Source organism: Nyctereutes procyonoides, unplaced genomic scaffold (assembly GCF_905146905.1).
Source record: "Nyctereutes procyonoides isolate TBG_1078 unplaced genomic scaffold, NYPRO_anot_genome, whole genome shotgun sequence".
NCBI lineage: Eukaryota > Metazoa > Chordata > Mammalia > Carnivora > Canidae > Nyctereutes > Nyctereutes procyonoides.
The window spans coordinates 24,343,556-24,357,232 of record NW_026575139.1 but is presented as its reverse complement, the minus strand read 5'-3'; the positions used below and the strand labels follow the sequence as shown (position 1 = coordinate 24,357,232).

Genomic DNA, 13,677 nt, shown 5'->3' with positions numbered 1-13,677 from the left:
TGAATAAATAAATAAAATCTTAAAAAAATAATAAAAATAAAAGATTAGAGTTCAGATTTGTGTGGTGCCAGATATAGAAGATATTTTGAAAGAAGTATCAGTATAACTCAATGATAGGCTGAAAAAGGCAAAAACAATTTCAAAATGTGAGCCCACGTAACTGGAAGGATAGTAGTAACATTGATAAGAGAGGGGAATTAGTTTGAAAGGGAGTCTTGTGAATACAGTCTTCTACATCTTAGACATTTGGTTTTGAGGAGCTACACAACCATGTGAAATGTCTAGAATATAGCTGAGACATCCTGGAAACAGCATAGGTGGGAGCACAGAGAAGGATATTGGTCATGAAATCACCATTAAAATTCTTTATTTTTAATCCATTATTCCATTTACTTCTGGCAAATTCCCTTAACTTTTAGGCTAACTTGACCAACTTTAGATCAAGGGAGTCAATTTTTGATTAACTGTCAAAAGCAGCTGGTTCATCTGCCATTCCTGGGAACCTACTGGCACTGTTGGCAAAGATGCTTGCTCTTCTTCTTGGATCCTATGTTCTGAACTTTCTACAAATGTAAAACTGTCAGGAGTCCTTTTGCTACTACACGGAGGAAGCCTGAGACTAAAATTAAATGGAGACAAGGAAAGGAAGCACTAAAAGAGGTAGAGTTCCAATGATACTGTTAAAACCCCAAGATGAAGCTGTACCTTGGGTCAGCATCACGTTGTAAATTTCCCAGTTCAGAGAGTCAAATTTCTCTTTAAGGTAGTTTTGAGTTTTGTTTTTATGTCCTACAGGACCCTTTTGGGCTATAGCCCAAAACTGATGTAACTGTTGTAACAAGTATAACTGCCTGCATACAGCTTTGAAAAGGCTAGTGTCTTTTAAACTAATGAATAGGGAGTAAAAAGGAATCTGCCTTTAAAAAAAAATGTTTTTATTTATTCATCCATGAGAACACACAGAGAGGAGAGAGAGAGAGAGGCAGAAACACAGGCAGAGGGAGAAGCAGGCTCCATGCAGGGAGCCAGATGTGGGACTCGATCCTGGTCTCCAGGATCACACCCTGGGCTGAAGGTGGTGCTAAACCGCTGAGCCACCCGGCTGCCTTTTCACCCATGATTGAACACAGAAGCCATCAAGTAATCAGTAAAAAGGTACTATGGGGTCTTGGCCTTGAGATGCACAGAAGAATTCATAGCAAGATAGAACTAGGAAAGTGCTCTCAAGAACAAAAATACTTCTAACTTTGCCATATATTGTTGTTAGACGGATCTTATTTCTAATTCCTGAGAAAAATGTGTCACTAGCATATAAATGCGCTATTTTCCAGGATATATACAAAATTCAACTCTATCATTCAAGCCAGTATGTCACAGCATTCAAGAAATGCCTACTCCTGTTCATGAAGAACTCAGCTGATTAGCCAACTTTCACTCATATGTGTGAAAGACATATAAACAAATGTAGTTTCCATTTCCTCTTCCTGCTAGCCCAAGAGAGTAAGTTCATGCTCTAACTCGAGAAGAAACACTTAATTCAGGGAAAACACTCTGATTACTTACCCTTGCTCTCAAAACACACTTCAAACATGTCATAATCTTCAGTAGTAAAGGCAAATTTCCCCTTGGTTGCATCTTCCTTGGAGTACAGAATATGACCAGCAGAATCTGTGATCTAAAATAAAAAGTAAGTAAGAAGAGGAAGCAAATAACACCGGGGAAAAGAACTTACAGAAATTGGAGAAATGTCTGTAAGTAAATGTCTTTTACTGTCTGTAAAAGAGAGTTGATATTTCTCATTATGGTGACTATGTTCAGTCCATTCCTAAAGACAGGAATTGAATTATAGATGAAAACCAGGTAGAGCAAATTTCATTCATCCAAAGAGTATCCCAAACAGCATCCACACTGAAGGCTAAAATATGTTGCTGCTATAAAATATCTTACATACCAAAAAATTGATACGGTTGATATAAATTGGGCTTATTAGCAAAAGTTTACTATATAAAATGTATACCAGTATCATTACCTAGAAACGGACAGGTCCTAAGAATGAAGAGGACAATTACCAGAAGAATGTAGGAGAAAAATATAGAAGAACACACCTCTTCTGTGAAACAAATCTTGATGGGGTAGAGGTAGAAGCAGAGAATGGTAATGAAACACCTGATGCAAAAAGAGAAAAAAAGGCATGCATAGAGAAGAAAATCTGGAAGATTCATTCCTGCAAATTGCACATCAATTATGTCAATGATCAAATGTGTTGGCAGAGAGGCATGAAGGACAAACAAGAAATCTGTCCTAAAAAAGGTATCATTGGTTTCCACCAGTGATAATTTCTTTCTTCTAGGTTGTTAGCTTTAGTTCTCCAACCTTAAACTGCTCCATTTGTAGAGAATGGCCTGTAAGCACAGATTAAGTAACTAGTCATATATAAAACAAGGGAATGACACTGTAATATGACACAGTGGATTGCAATTCCTTATTAGAAATCATGGCTGTCCTAAGAAAAGGCACATTTCATTACTTAAAACAAGAAGCTACTTGCAATGTGGAACACAAAGTAGTAGCCTCATTATATTAAACTGGATGTTCTAATGCTGCCTGTAAAACAAGATTCATTTATAGGTGGGATTTTAAATATGAAAACTGAGTAGTACATAAGAGCTTATAATTTAAAGTACTTTAATAACACCAGTTTTTTTTTTTCTGAGTAGTGAGATTTCTTCTTTACACTTTTAGTTTTCTTTCGATTTTCTTTAAAGGCATGTATCACTTTTGGGGAAAAATATAGTAACTAGTTTTTACTGCTAAACTAATCTGAAATGGGTCAATTTATTTATTTATTTTTATGAGGGGCCAATTTAAAAGGTTTTATGGCACATCATCTAAATTCCCTAAAAATAACAGTAGTGATATTAATCATGAATCTTCTGCTATGAATGATGTTGATCATTAATTTGTCAATGCTTAGATCTGTGTTGGTCATTGGGGATACAGGGATATGTAAGATAGTTCCTGTCTTTGAAAGAGCTTAAAAGTCTAAATGAGGGATCCCTGGGTGGCGCAGCGGTTTGGCGCCTGCCTTTGGCCCGGGGCGCGATCCTGGAGACTCGGGATCGAGTCCCACGTCGGGCTCCCCGGCGCATGGAGCCTGCTTCTCCCTCTGCCTATGTCTCTGCCTATGTCTCTGCCTCTCTCTCTCTCTCTCTCTCTCTCTCTCTCTCTCTGTGACTATCATAAATAAATAAAAATTAAAAAAATATTAAAAAAAAAAAGTCTAAATGAGGTGATAAGAAATGAGACTTCATCGTAATGTGAAAAGTACACTACTAGAAGCAAGCACAGGTGCCATGGGGTATGGAAGTTCAGAGAGTGTACTCTGGAGGTGACACATGAGATAAGTCCTGAAGGATGAACTATAATTCAGGGAAAAAGAGGAGTGCAAAAAAATTCAGGGTAGAAGAAAGAGCAAATATGAAGAGAAGACTTGGGGCCCAGGAAAAAAACCAAAAAATATATTATCATAATACTAATAACTAGTACTTATCAAGCACTTACTAAATGTTGAGTACTATGCCAAATGCTTTATATGTATTTTAAACTGAATCTTGGGCAGCCCCAGTGGCTCAGCAGTTTAGCGTCACATTCAGCCCAGGGTGGGATCCTGGAGACTGGGGATCAAGTCCCATGTGGGGCTTCCTGCATGGAGCCTGCTTCTCCCTCCGCCTGTGCCTCTGCCTCCCCCTCTCTCTCTCTCTCTGCGTCTCTCATGGATAAATAAAAATTAATTAATTAATTAATTAAATCTTAATGCTCTAGGTAAGAACTATTATTTCTCTTATGTTCCATTGCAGGAAATTGAAACACAGAGAGGTTAAGTGGCTGGAGAGGTTATATGGTCAGATCATATAGAAATGCAACACCATGCTAAGGAGTTTATACTTCATTTAGTACAAAGTAGAAAGGCAATGAAGAGTTTGAAACAACAGAATGATGTGATTTAGTTTGCGATTTAGAAAGATGAATCTGATAATACTGTGAAGACAAGTCCCTTGAGAGGGACAATACTAGAGATAAGATGGATTAGGGCACTATTCTAGCACTCCAGGTTAGAAATTATGAACGCTATGGGTATGAGGAAAAGGGAACAGATTTGAGGGATTTTAAGGAGACAGAGTCCATAGGACAAAACCAAAAAGTCACTGCCCACAAGCATTAAGCCAGCAATGGAACTGAATCTAATGGGCCAGTGTAGGTCCACAAGGTCAGACAATTTTGAAAAGTGAAATGTACCTGTCTTGAGAGAAACCAATGACTGTCATGTCACGATGGGTTTTCAGATCGTCCAATTTTTCAGAAGATGCTACACGTTTTAACTTGTATTTGAAATCTCCTAAGTTTTAAATTCTCACAGCTAATCCCAACATATGAAAAACTATCTCAAGGCCAAACAAAAGAGGTCTATAGAACCAAGTTCTTCTAGACCACCCACTTCTGACCTCTGCGTAAGACAAGAAGAAAGCTAAGAGCACATAAAAGTATTGTTCGGCAGCACTGTGGTCTTAGCAGAGATCATAGACTGTGGATGCATTTCTCACGGCAACACTTAGCAGCCAGGATGCAGGAGCAAAGGAAAAAAGTATCAAGTGATTTAAGACTGAGGTTCTGTAACTGAGTGGTCTGGGAGAAGAAGGGGATTAAGGAATGCTGTTATAGGGATCCCTGGGTGGCGCAGCGGTTTAGCGCCTGCCTTTGGCCCAGGGCGCGATCTTGGAGACCCGGGATCGAATCCCACGTCGGGCTCCCGGTGCATGAAGCCTGCTTCTCCATCTGCCTGTGTCTCTGCCTCTCTCTCTCTCTCTCTCTGTGTGTCTCTCTGTGACTATCGTAAATAAATAAAAATTAAAAAAGAAAAAAAAAGGAATGCTGTTATAAACTTTATACACGGTATTTATTTCACCTTCACAACAATCCCAGAGAGGACTGTCTTCTTATCCCCATTTTACTGATAAGAAAACTCAGTAACTTGCCCATCATCACATAGTTAATAAATTATCTATGTGGATTTGAGGTAGTCTAAAATCCATGTTCTTCCTATATTCCATTTCGCCTCCCCACAAAAAGAATGTCTGAGAGAATGGATTGCACAGAAGCCAAGAAGGACTAACAAAATGTGATGGATTCTCTGGGTCGGTGTGATAAAGAGGGCCTGTAGAGTCCTCTCAAGTGGGTCACTGCCCTGTTCAGTCTGCCATTCTCCACCTTGGAGGGATTAACAGGCACTCACAAGGTAGAGGCTCTGAAGTCAGCAATAACTAAATAATCTGCAAGGGAAAGGGAATATTTAGTACTAGAGATTCCTGAAGGCCTCTTGTTCATATGATACTTTTTCTGAAGCAACTAAAAAAAAAGGTGTAAAAAGAGACTTCTTTAGAACCTTGAACACACACATTATAGGGCAAAGGTCTGAGAACTAATCAAATTTCAAAGTAATGTGTAGTCACCAGTGTGGGGTCATTCTTCCTTTCTTCAGACTCTGTTCACCCATGAGATACTCACACATTCCCACTCCCTAGCTCCCAAAAGCACAACGACAATTCTTAAGAGCAAGGAGGAAGTTCAAAAAGATAGACTGCAAGATTAACAGATTTTCACATTCCAAGCTGATCTAAAAACTCTAACTTAGGTTTGGCTCCAATGAATAAAGTTGCAGAAAATGTAGAACTTCTCCAAGGCATATTTGGATAAAAATAAGCTTCCAGATTTGCTCACCATACTAGTTTCTTTTTTAAAGAAGATTTTTTATTTTTATTTTTTCCCTGCCCTTAAAAAGATTTTATTTTTAAGTAATCTCTATACGCAACGTAGAGATTTACAACCTCAAGATCAAGAATCACATATGCTCTATCATGAGCCAGCCAGGTGCCCTTAATTTAATCCATAAGGCAGAAGGAAAGGATTACAGGTTATTAGAAATGTTTAATGTAGGGCAGCCCCGGTGGCGCAGCAGTTTGGCACCGCCTGCAGCCTGGGGTGTGATCCTGGAGACCTGGGATGGAGTCCCACGTCGGGCTCCCTGCATGGAGCCTGCTTCTCTCCCTCTGCCTGTGTCTCTGCCCCCCTCTCTCTCTCTATGAATAAATAAAGAAAATCTTAAAAAGAAAAGAAAAGAAATGTTTAATGTAAATGAAACCAGTAGAGGACAGCAAGGAATGGTATCAAGAATACAGCCCTAAAAAAAAAAAAAAAAAAAGAATACAGCCATAAACAGTCATCAAAGATACCATCATCCCCAGTCAGGCAAGGACCTAGCCTAGGAAAAACCACCCAGGGTACCTAAGTGGCTCAGTCAGTTGAGCACAGGACTGACTCTTGGTTTCAGCTCATGTCATGTTCTCAGGGCTGTAGTATAAAGCCCTGTGAGGGACTCTGCATTCAGCGCAGAGTCTACTTGGGATTCTTTCCCTCTCCATGCGCCTGTGGTCTCTCAAATAAATAATTTTTTAAATTACAAATTTAAGGACAAGAGTCTCTCTAGATGACAAATGAACCTAGATTTAAGTCTGAAAAGTCTTATTAATGGGCACTTGGCTTGTTCAGTCAGTGGAGTGTGCAACTCTTGATCTCAGGTTGTGAGTTTGAGTCCCATGTTGGGTGTAGAGATTACTTAAAAAATAAAAAAAAATCTTCAAAAATAGGGGCACCTGGCTGGCTCAGTCGTTGAGCATTTGCCTTTGGCTCAGGTTGTGATCCCAGGGTCCTGGGATTGAGTCCACATAGGGCTCCCTGCAGGGAGCCTGCTTCTCCCTCTGCCTCTCTGTGTCTCTTATGAATAAATAATAAAAACTTTAAAAAACAATCTTTAAAAATAGAAAACTTTTATTAAGGCATTACCAAAATCCTTCACTGAGCACTTTGCAAAATGAATTAGGAAGTCTGCCATGTTTTTCTGAAAGACTCTGGTACTCAGAAGGGGTAAAAATTGCTTAAATTGTCCCTTGCTACACTGAACTGAGTAACTACAATTATGGTGGAATCACTTGCTTTGGACATGTGACATCTGAAAGAAAATATATTAAAGATTCATCCTAGGAAAAAAATTTAAAAAAATAAAGATTCATCGTAGGGCAAAGACTCAAATGCTTTACAAGAGGCTGAAGGCAAAAGACCCATCACTGCCTACAGTTTTCATCAGAATGAAATTTACTCCCTAAAAGTGTGTAATAATGATCACAATTCCCTAAGGGCCTTCACATTTCTATATTCCTCATGACCTTCAGTTGACACAACTATATGAGGGTTGTTTATCCAGGTGAATATTTGGAAATCCAAGTAAGCAACATGACAACTTAACCTTCATTTTAGGCTCTTAAGGACTGTTGGGCATTCTGAGATCCTAGAATTTTTCTGAAAATCAGTAGTTTCTCACATAGTTCACAACTTTATAACAATTTAGGAGCCAAGTCATTGATCCTTGTGTATGTGTGTGTGTGTGACCCAAGCCATTGATCTTCATTAAAAAAAAGGAATCATATGCAATAACCCCAACATAAATAAATAAATCAGCAGGTAGCTAAAATTAAGAAATAGAGAAGTGAGCCAAGCTCATGACTAGCCAGAGCTGGCAAAGTCTAAAAGGTTGAAACGATGGTTTTAAATTTCCTTTAATTAAAATGTTCTAATTACAGATCACCTTAAAAGATCATCTGGTTTCTCAAGAATTGAGAGATTCTATTTTTTCTTCTTAAATTCTACTAAAGTATGTTGGTAATATGATAAATAACTGCCACTTTTACCTTCTGTAACAGCAAGTCCTTAAAAAATTACTTATTTCCCTTTAAACAATATTTATAGAGTTTATTAAAAGTTCTTAAACAAAGGTAATATGAAACCATTAAAATTTGCTCATATGACATCAAAGAATGGGAAGTAATACAGATTTGTTCTAGATAACACCTTCTGAAAAGCAAACCAAAGTTCACAACTTAGTAAGTAGGGAAAAAGGTGTTAATTGTGTAAGAAGAGTAGCTGATGTCAAGAATATGTGAATACTCACACTGAAACTGTCAAATAAGTGAAAATACAGGTCACGGGGAAAAAAACTCATTTAGAATTGGATTTTCTTGGACCATTCTAAGCAGCAGCCAGAAAACAGGTTCTTGAGCAGGTCTTGAAGCCTGCTCGCATTTCTTTTATGAAATATTCAAGATAATACCATGCCTACTTGACCAGGATCTTTAAGAAGCTTGGGCCCAAACACTAGGCAAATAAAGCAATCAGGAATAAAAGAATATAGAGCTTGTCTGGAGGAAGAAACAAATAGGCACTATCAAGAACCTGAATTGAGCAAATGATAAGTACAGAATCTCTTTGGCTCTAAGTTTTCTGGAAGCCAACATTAAAAAACAAGAGAACCAAGTTGGTTACACATAATTTGTTTTCTGATGAAAGCTCACAAATTTATCTTCAGAGATAATTTTCCTGGAACTAGACACGAAGTAAAATCAGGAAAGTCCTTGTAAAAAGACTGTGACCAATATTAGACTCTCCAATTTCAAACACTGCCTTGCTAAAGATACAAAGACAGTCTGAATGAGTGTTCCTCTATAATGATGTGCCTGACCTGCTGCAGAGGTGGGACCTCAAGGACCTAGACAAAGGCTCTAGTGCTCTGGTTCTCTGCCCTAATTTAGCACTACAATCTCTCTCTCCATCCTACGCCCTTGCTTACTCCTCACAGAATTCCCAGACTTAGTAAAATTGCAAGAAGCCTGGGACAACTTTTGGTCACTTGTTGAAACAAGTTAAAAATAATAAAAAAAAAAGGTCAGGAAGAGAGGTCTTAAAAATAATACTATCTACCCAGACCTCCGTTTCTTATACCATTTTCCAATAAAAGGAACCAGAAAAAAGAAAGAAAGAAAAAGAAAAAAAAAAGGAACCAGAAATTCTTGGAGAAATGGTTGGTCCTAGGACTGGGGAAGAAAGTTATACAAGTTAAGCCTGCAGCATTTTGTAATGCCAGAAAGTACAAATGTTCTCAAAAACAAAACAAAAAACAGGAATGAGGGCATGTCCAAGGGACGGAGAAGCCAAATGAAAGAGCACCCAATGGCCAAGGCTGAAACAAGCTGAGCAACAAAATATAGTGGTATTGGGCTGTAATCAAAGTAGAAGTATAGGGTATCTGGATGGCTGAGTGGTTGAGCATTTGGCTTTGGCTCAGGTCCTGATCCCAGGGTCGTGGAATTGAGTCCCTCAACAGGCTCACCACAGGGAGCCTGCTTCTCCTCTGCCTATGTGTCTCCCTCTCTCTCTCATGAAAAAATAAAATCTTAAAATTAAAAAAAAAGAAGCATAAAATAAATATCCATGAATCCAAACTGATAAAAAGAATTAAACAAATGAAGGAGAAGAGACAAATCCCTCCCATGCAGAAGACTCAAATAATTTATGAAGAAAACAGTGCCCTCAAGAAAATTGAGATTGAGCATAACTCCCCGCTCCTGAACTGTGGGCTGTACATAGTGATTTCCTTCCAAAAGCATAGTATGGAAAGGGAGACAAAAGTAACTTACCTTGGAAAAACCTAACAACTACTCAGCCAGATAATCAAGGTCAATAGCAACAATGATAAATCATGTTGACAGTATGCTCCCTTAATATGATATAATGAAAAATGGCACTTTACCTCTGTGAGCTTCCTCTCCCAAATTCATAATCCCAGTTTTACCATTAGGAAAACATCAGACAAATCCCAATTAGAGGGGCATCCTACAAAATACTTGACTAATACTCCTCTAAATTCACAAGGTCATCCAAAACAAGTCTGAGAAACTGCCATAATCTAGAGGAGCCCAAAGAAACATGATTAAATGTAACATATTCTGGATGGAATCCTGGAACAGAAAAAAGAACACCAGGTGAAAACTAAGGAAAGCTGAGTAAGTATGGACTTTAGTCGATAACAACATACAAATACTGGTTGATGCACTGTGACAAATACGTAAATGTTAATTAACAATAGGGGAAACTGGCTGTGGAGAATACGAAAGCTGTACTATCTTCACTGTTTTTCTGCAAATCTAAAACTGTTCTCAAATTAAAAGTTTGTTTAAAAAAATACTATTCAGGGCACCTCGGTGGCTCAGTTAGTTAAGCATCTGCCTTCAGCTCAGGTCATGATTCCAGGGTCCTGAGATAATAGGGCCCCTGAATCCGGCTCCCTACTCAGCAGGGAGTCTGCTTCTCCTTCTCCTCCTTGCTCATGCTCTCTCTTGCTATCTCTGTCACTCTCTCAAATAAATAAAATAAATAATAAAATAAAATAATAAAATACATTAATTAGAAAGATGAATTCAAATGCATATATACACACATCTCTCCAGATTCTGAAGAAATTTAGTCTATGCAGAGCCAAGCACACATTAAGCATCTTTTTAAAAAATTATATTTTAAAAAAGAGTTTATTTGGTGAGATCATGTGAAAGCATGGGGAGGGACACAGAGAGAGGGAGAGAGAAAACTCAAGCAGACTCTGCACTGAGCACAGAGCCTAATGCAGGGCTAGAGTCCAATGCAGGGCTCAGTCTCACGACTGTGAGATTATGACCTGCACCAAAATCAAGAGTTGGAGGCTTAGCAAATTGAGCCACCCAGGTGCCCTGCATTAAGCATTTTCACAAACTTTTTTGAGGTATATACAAAGAGTTATTTTAGACCAAGTCTACACCTGTTCTGTAAAATAACATATGGTGTATGAGAAAGGTGGCAAGTCTGTCTTTCTATTGGCAAAGGTCATACACTGGTTTCATTTATGGACTTAGCTCCATATCCCACAAGTCTAAGAAAATGTTAAAAAATAAAAAACAAAAACCCCACTTCTTTTCCAGGAGGGCTACCATAGGAGAGGTCAATTAGCTTGCAATTTTGGTGTAGCTGGTGAAAATCTGAAAATGTAATTTCCTTCAAATAGGCTCCTCCTTGCACTGTCTTTTCCTCAGGTTTGCAATCAGTGTGTGATATAAAGTTTGAGTATGCAATGTGTACATATTATTTCATGGGTAGCTATCACCCTTTGTAGCTACTAAATGACTAACTCAGGAATTGAGAAATATCAGGTCCCTTGTAGAAACTCTGTACCCTGATAAAAATGAACTGAAACAGAAATCCCTATTCTCTTCCCCCTTTGAGAGACATTACAGCATAACAGACTGAATATGCTAGAGTCACATCTCAGGTCTGTGTTCAAATCACAATTGTGCCACTTACTAGCTATACAGTTTTGGGCATATTCCTTAACCTTTCTGTTCCTCATACGTAAAATAAGGATGACAGCACATACTTTATGAGGTTATTGTGAGGATTAAATTTAATATAGGTAAAGTGCACGGAATAGTGTCTGGCACATGGCTACACTCATTAAGTGTTACTATTATTGTCATTGTTGTTAGCATTATTATGATAACTACTTATTAGTAACAACTCAGAACTCCATAAACATTTAGGTTACTAACCATACTTCCAACCTAATAGTGCTAGTGGATGGCAAACTACATAAAATACACTACACTGACTAAACCCAGGGATAGTAAGGGCCAAATGGTTACTGCATGGAAACAGAAAAAGACAAAAAAGTAAACTCTCAAAGCAGCAGCAGCAAGATTTAGAAACTGAAGGGATACAAAATGTCTAACCAAGCAGGTATTCAATGACATCTTTTAGTTGCTAAGAAGGGATAGTAAGAAATACAAGGACTCCAGCAATTCCTGCATGTGTTTTTTTAACAAAGTAAGTAATAAACTACATGTAAAACCCAACAACGGGGGGAGAGAAGGGGTATTATATGTGTATGATTAGGGGCTGTAGGTCTATATCCTTCTTCTGGTAAAAGTTAACCAAGTGAATCTTGAGCCATGGGGTCTATTATCTACTACCCTAAGACATAAAGAAAGGAGAAAGACCACAAATCACTGAAGATGCTGTAGTTTTATTTTTTTTTAATTTTTATTCATTTATGATAGTCACAGAGAGAGAGAGAGGCAGAGACAAAGGCAGAGGGAGAAGCAGGCTCCATGCACTGGGAGCCCGACGTGGGATTCGATCCCGGGTCTCCAGGATCGCGCCCTGGGCCAAAGGCAGGCGCCAAACCGCTGCGCCACCCAGGGATCCCGATGCTGTAGTTTTAAACTAGAAAAACAGTACAGTAGTCTCCCCTTATGCTTGGTTTCACTTTCTGTTTCCAGTTACCTGTAGTCCACTGCGGTACAGAAGCAGATGATCCTCCTTCAGATATATGTTCAGAAGATCAATAGTAGCCTAATGCTACTTCACAATGTCTATGTTCTTCACTTCATGTCATCACATAGACATTTCAACATCTCACATCATCACAAGAAGAAAGGTAAGCTACCACAAGTCACCACTGTTTTCAAACTTGAACACAGGTAACTGATGGCCTAGATGCTATATGTAAGGGGCGTAAAATGAATTTACCCTGATCTTTCAAACAAGAGCAAGTACTAACCAAGTCTACCAATTGCATCCCTGAAATCAAAGGATCACATCTAGATTATATCCAGAACAAAGTCCAATTTAGAAAGGCCACAAGTAGTATTTAGCAATGCTAAATTCTTTCAAATTTCCAACACAATTCTATAATGACATAGCATAGCACAAAGGAATTGCTTGAGGCGGCTTGTAGAAGTGTTGAAAACTTAGGGCACCTGGGTGGCTCAGTAGGTTAAACATCTGACTCTTGGTTTCAGATTGTGATCTCAGGGTCCCTCTCTCTCTGCCTATACCCCAAATAAATAATAAATTAATAAACAAAATCTTAAAAAAAAGAGAGAAGTGTTCAAACCTAGAAATGGACAATTTCTAGGCACTGGGTGTGGTAATGGATAGATGCTCTATTCCTGCTTCTATCAACATTCTACATTAACTCAACATAGGCAACACGTCATGCTTGACTGGGTGGGGGAAGGGGGAGGAGTTGTGGGGAAGAAAGGAAGAAAGAGAGGGAGGAAGGGAGGGGAATGAGAACGAAAGACCAGTTGCTGCCCTAACAATATGACTGCGGGGGTGAAGCCAGATCAAATGTTTTTTTTCATACTGTTCCAAAGTTATTTACGGTAAAAACCTCCAGCGTGACCCTTTAAGGGACAAACAAAGCCTTGTTCTTTCTTAACAACTAGTCCCTTGATTTCCCACACATTACGTTGAACAATGAGATTGGGGGCACAGGATTAAGCAGATGACATCAACCTCCCTCAAGTTGGAGGCTTGTTTGGGAGCCCAAATTCTGGTCTGTGGCCAGCTAGCTGATTTCACAGAGGGCTCTACTGTCCAGACTGCCAGGCTGAGTATGTATATGGGGGCAATAGCTCAGATCAACCACCAGTCAGCAATTCACGTAAGAAACAACATAGAAGTCACTGTACTCTGCTGGATTACCTTCATAAATCTGTTCCATTTTCCTAGAAACTAGGCTCAGTCTTCAGAAGTCATCATAAAGACATGGCATAGCAATTTCCATTTCTAAGCAGCCCTCTTCTCTAGGTCAGTTCAAAAGAGAAGGCTGCAGATAGCTGTTCACTGAGTAAGAGAGAGATAAATGAAATAGCATACTGTTTAACTTTTACAGAAAAAGAAACACAAGATCAGAAATCTTGT

At 38.8% G+C, this 13,677-nt stretch overlaps 1 protein-coding gene across 1 annotated transcript in view; it reads right to left on the bottom strand.

Annotated features, from left to right (window-relative positions):
• TMED10 (transmembrane p24 trafficking protein 10) overlaps positions 1-13,677 on the bottom strand; it is a 34,050-nt gene that overhangs the window by 12,874 nt on the left and 7,499 nt on the right. The window contains exon 2 of the mRNA XM_055304390.1: positions 1,564-1,675. Within this exon, the coding sequence (XP_055160365.1) occupies positions 1,564-1,675 (112 nt within the window). The remainder of the gene's footprint in view (positions 1-1,563; positions 1,676-13,677) is intronic.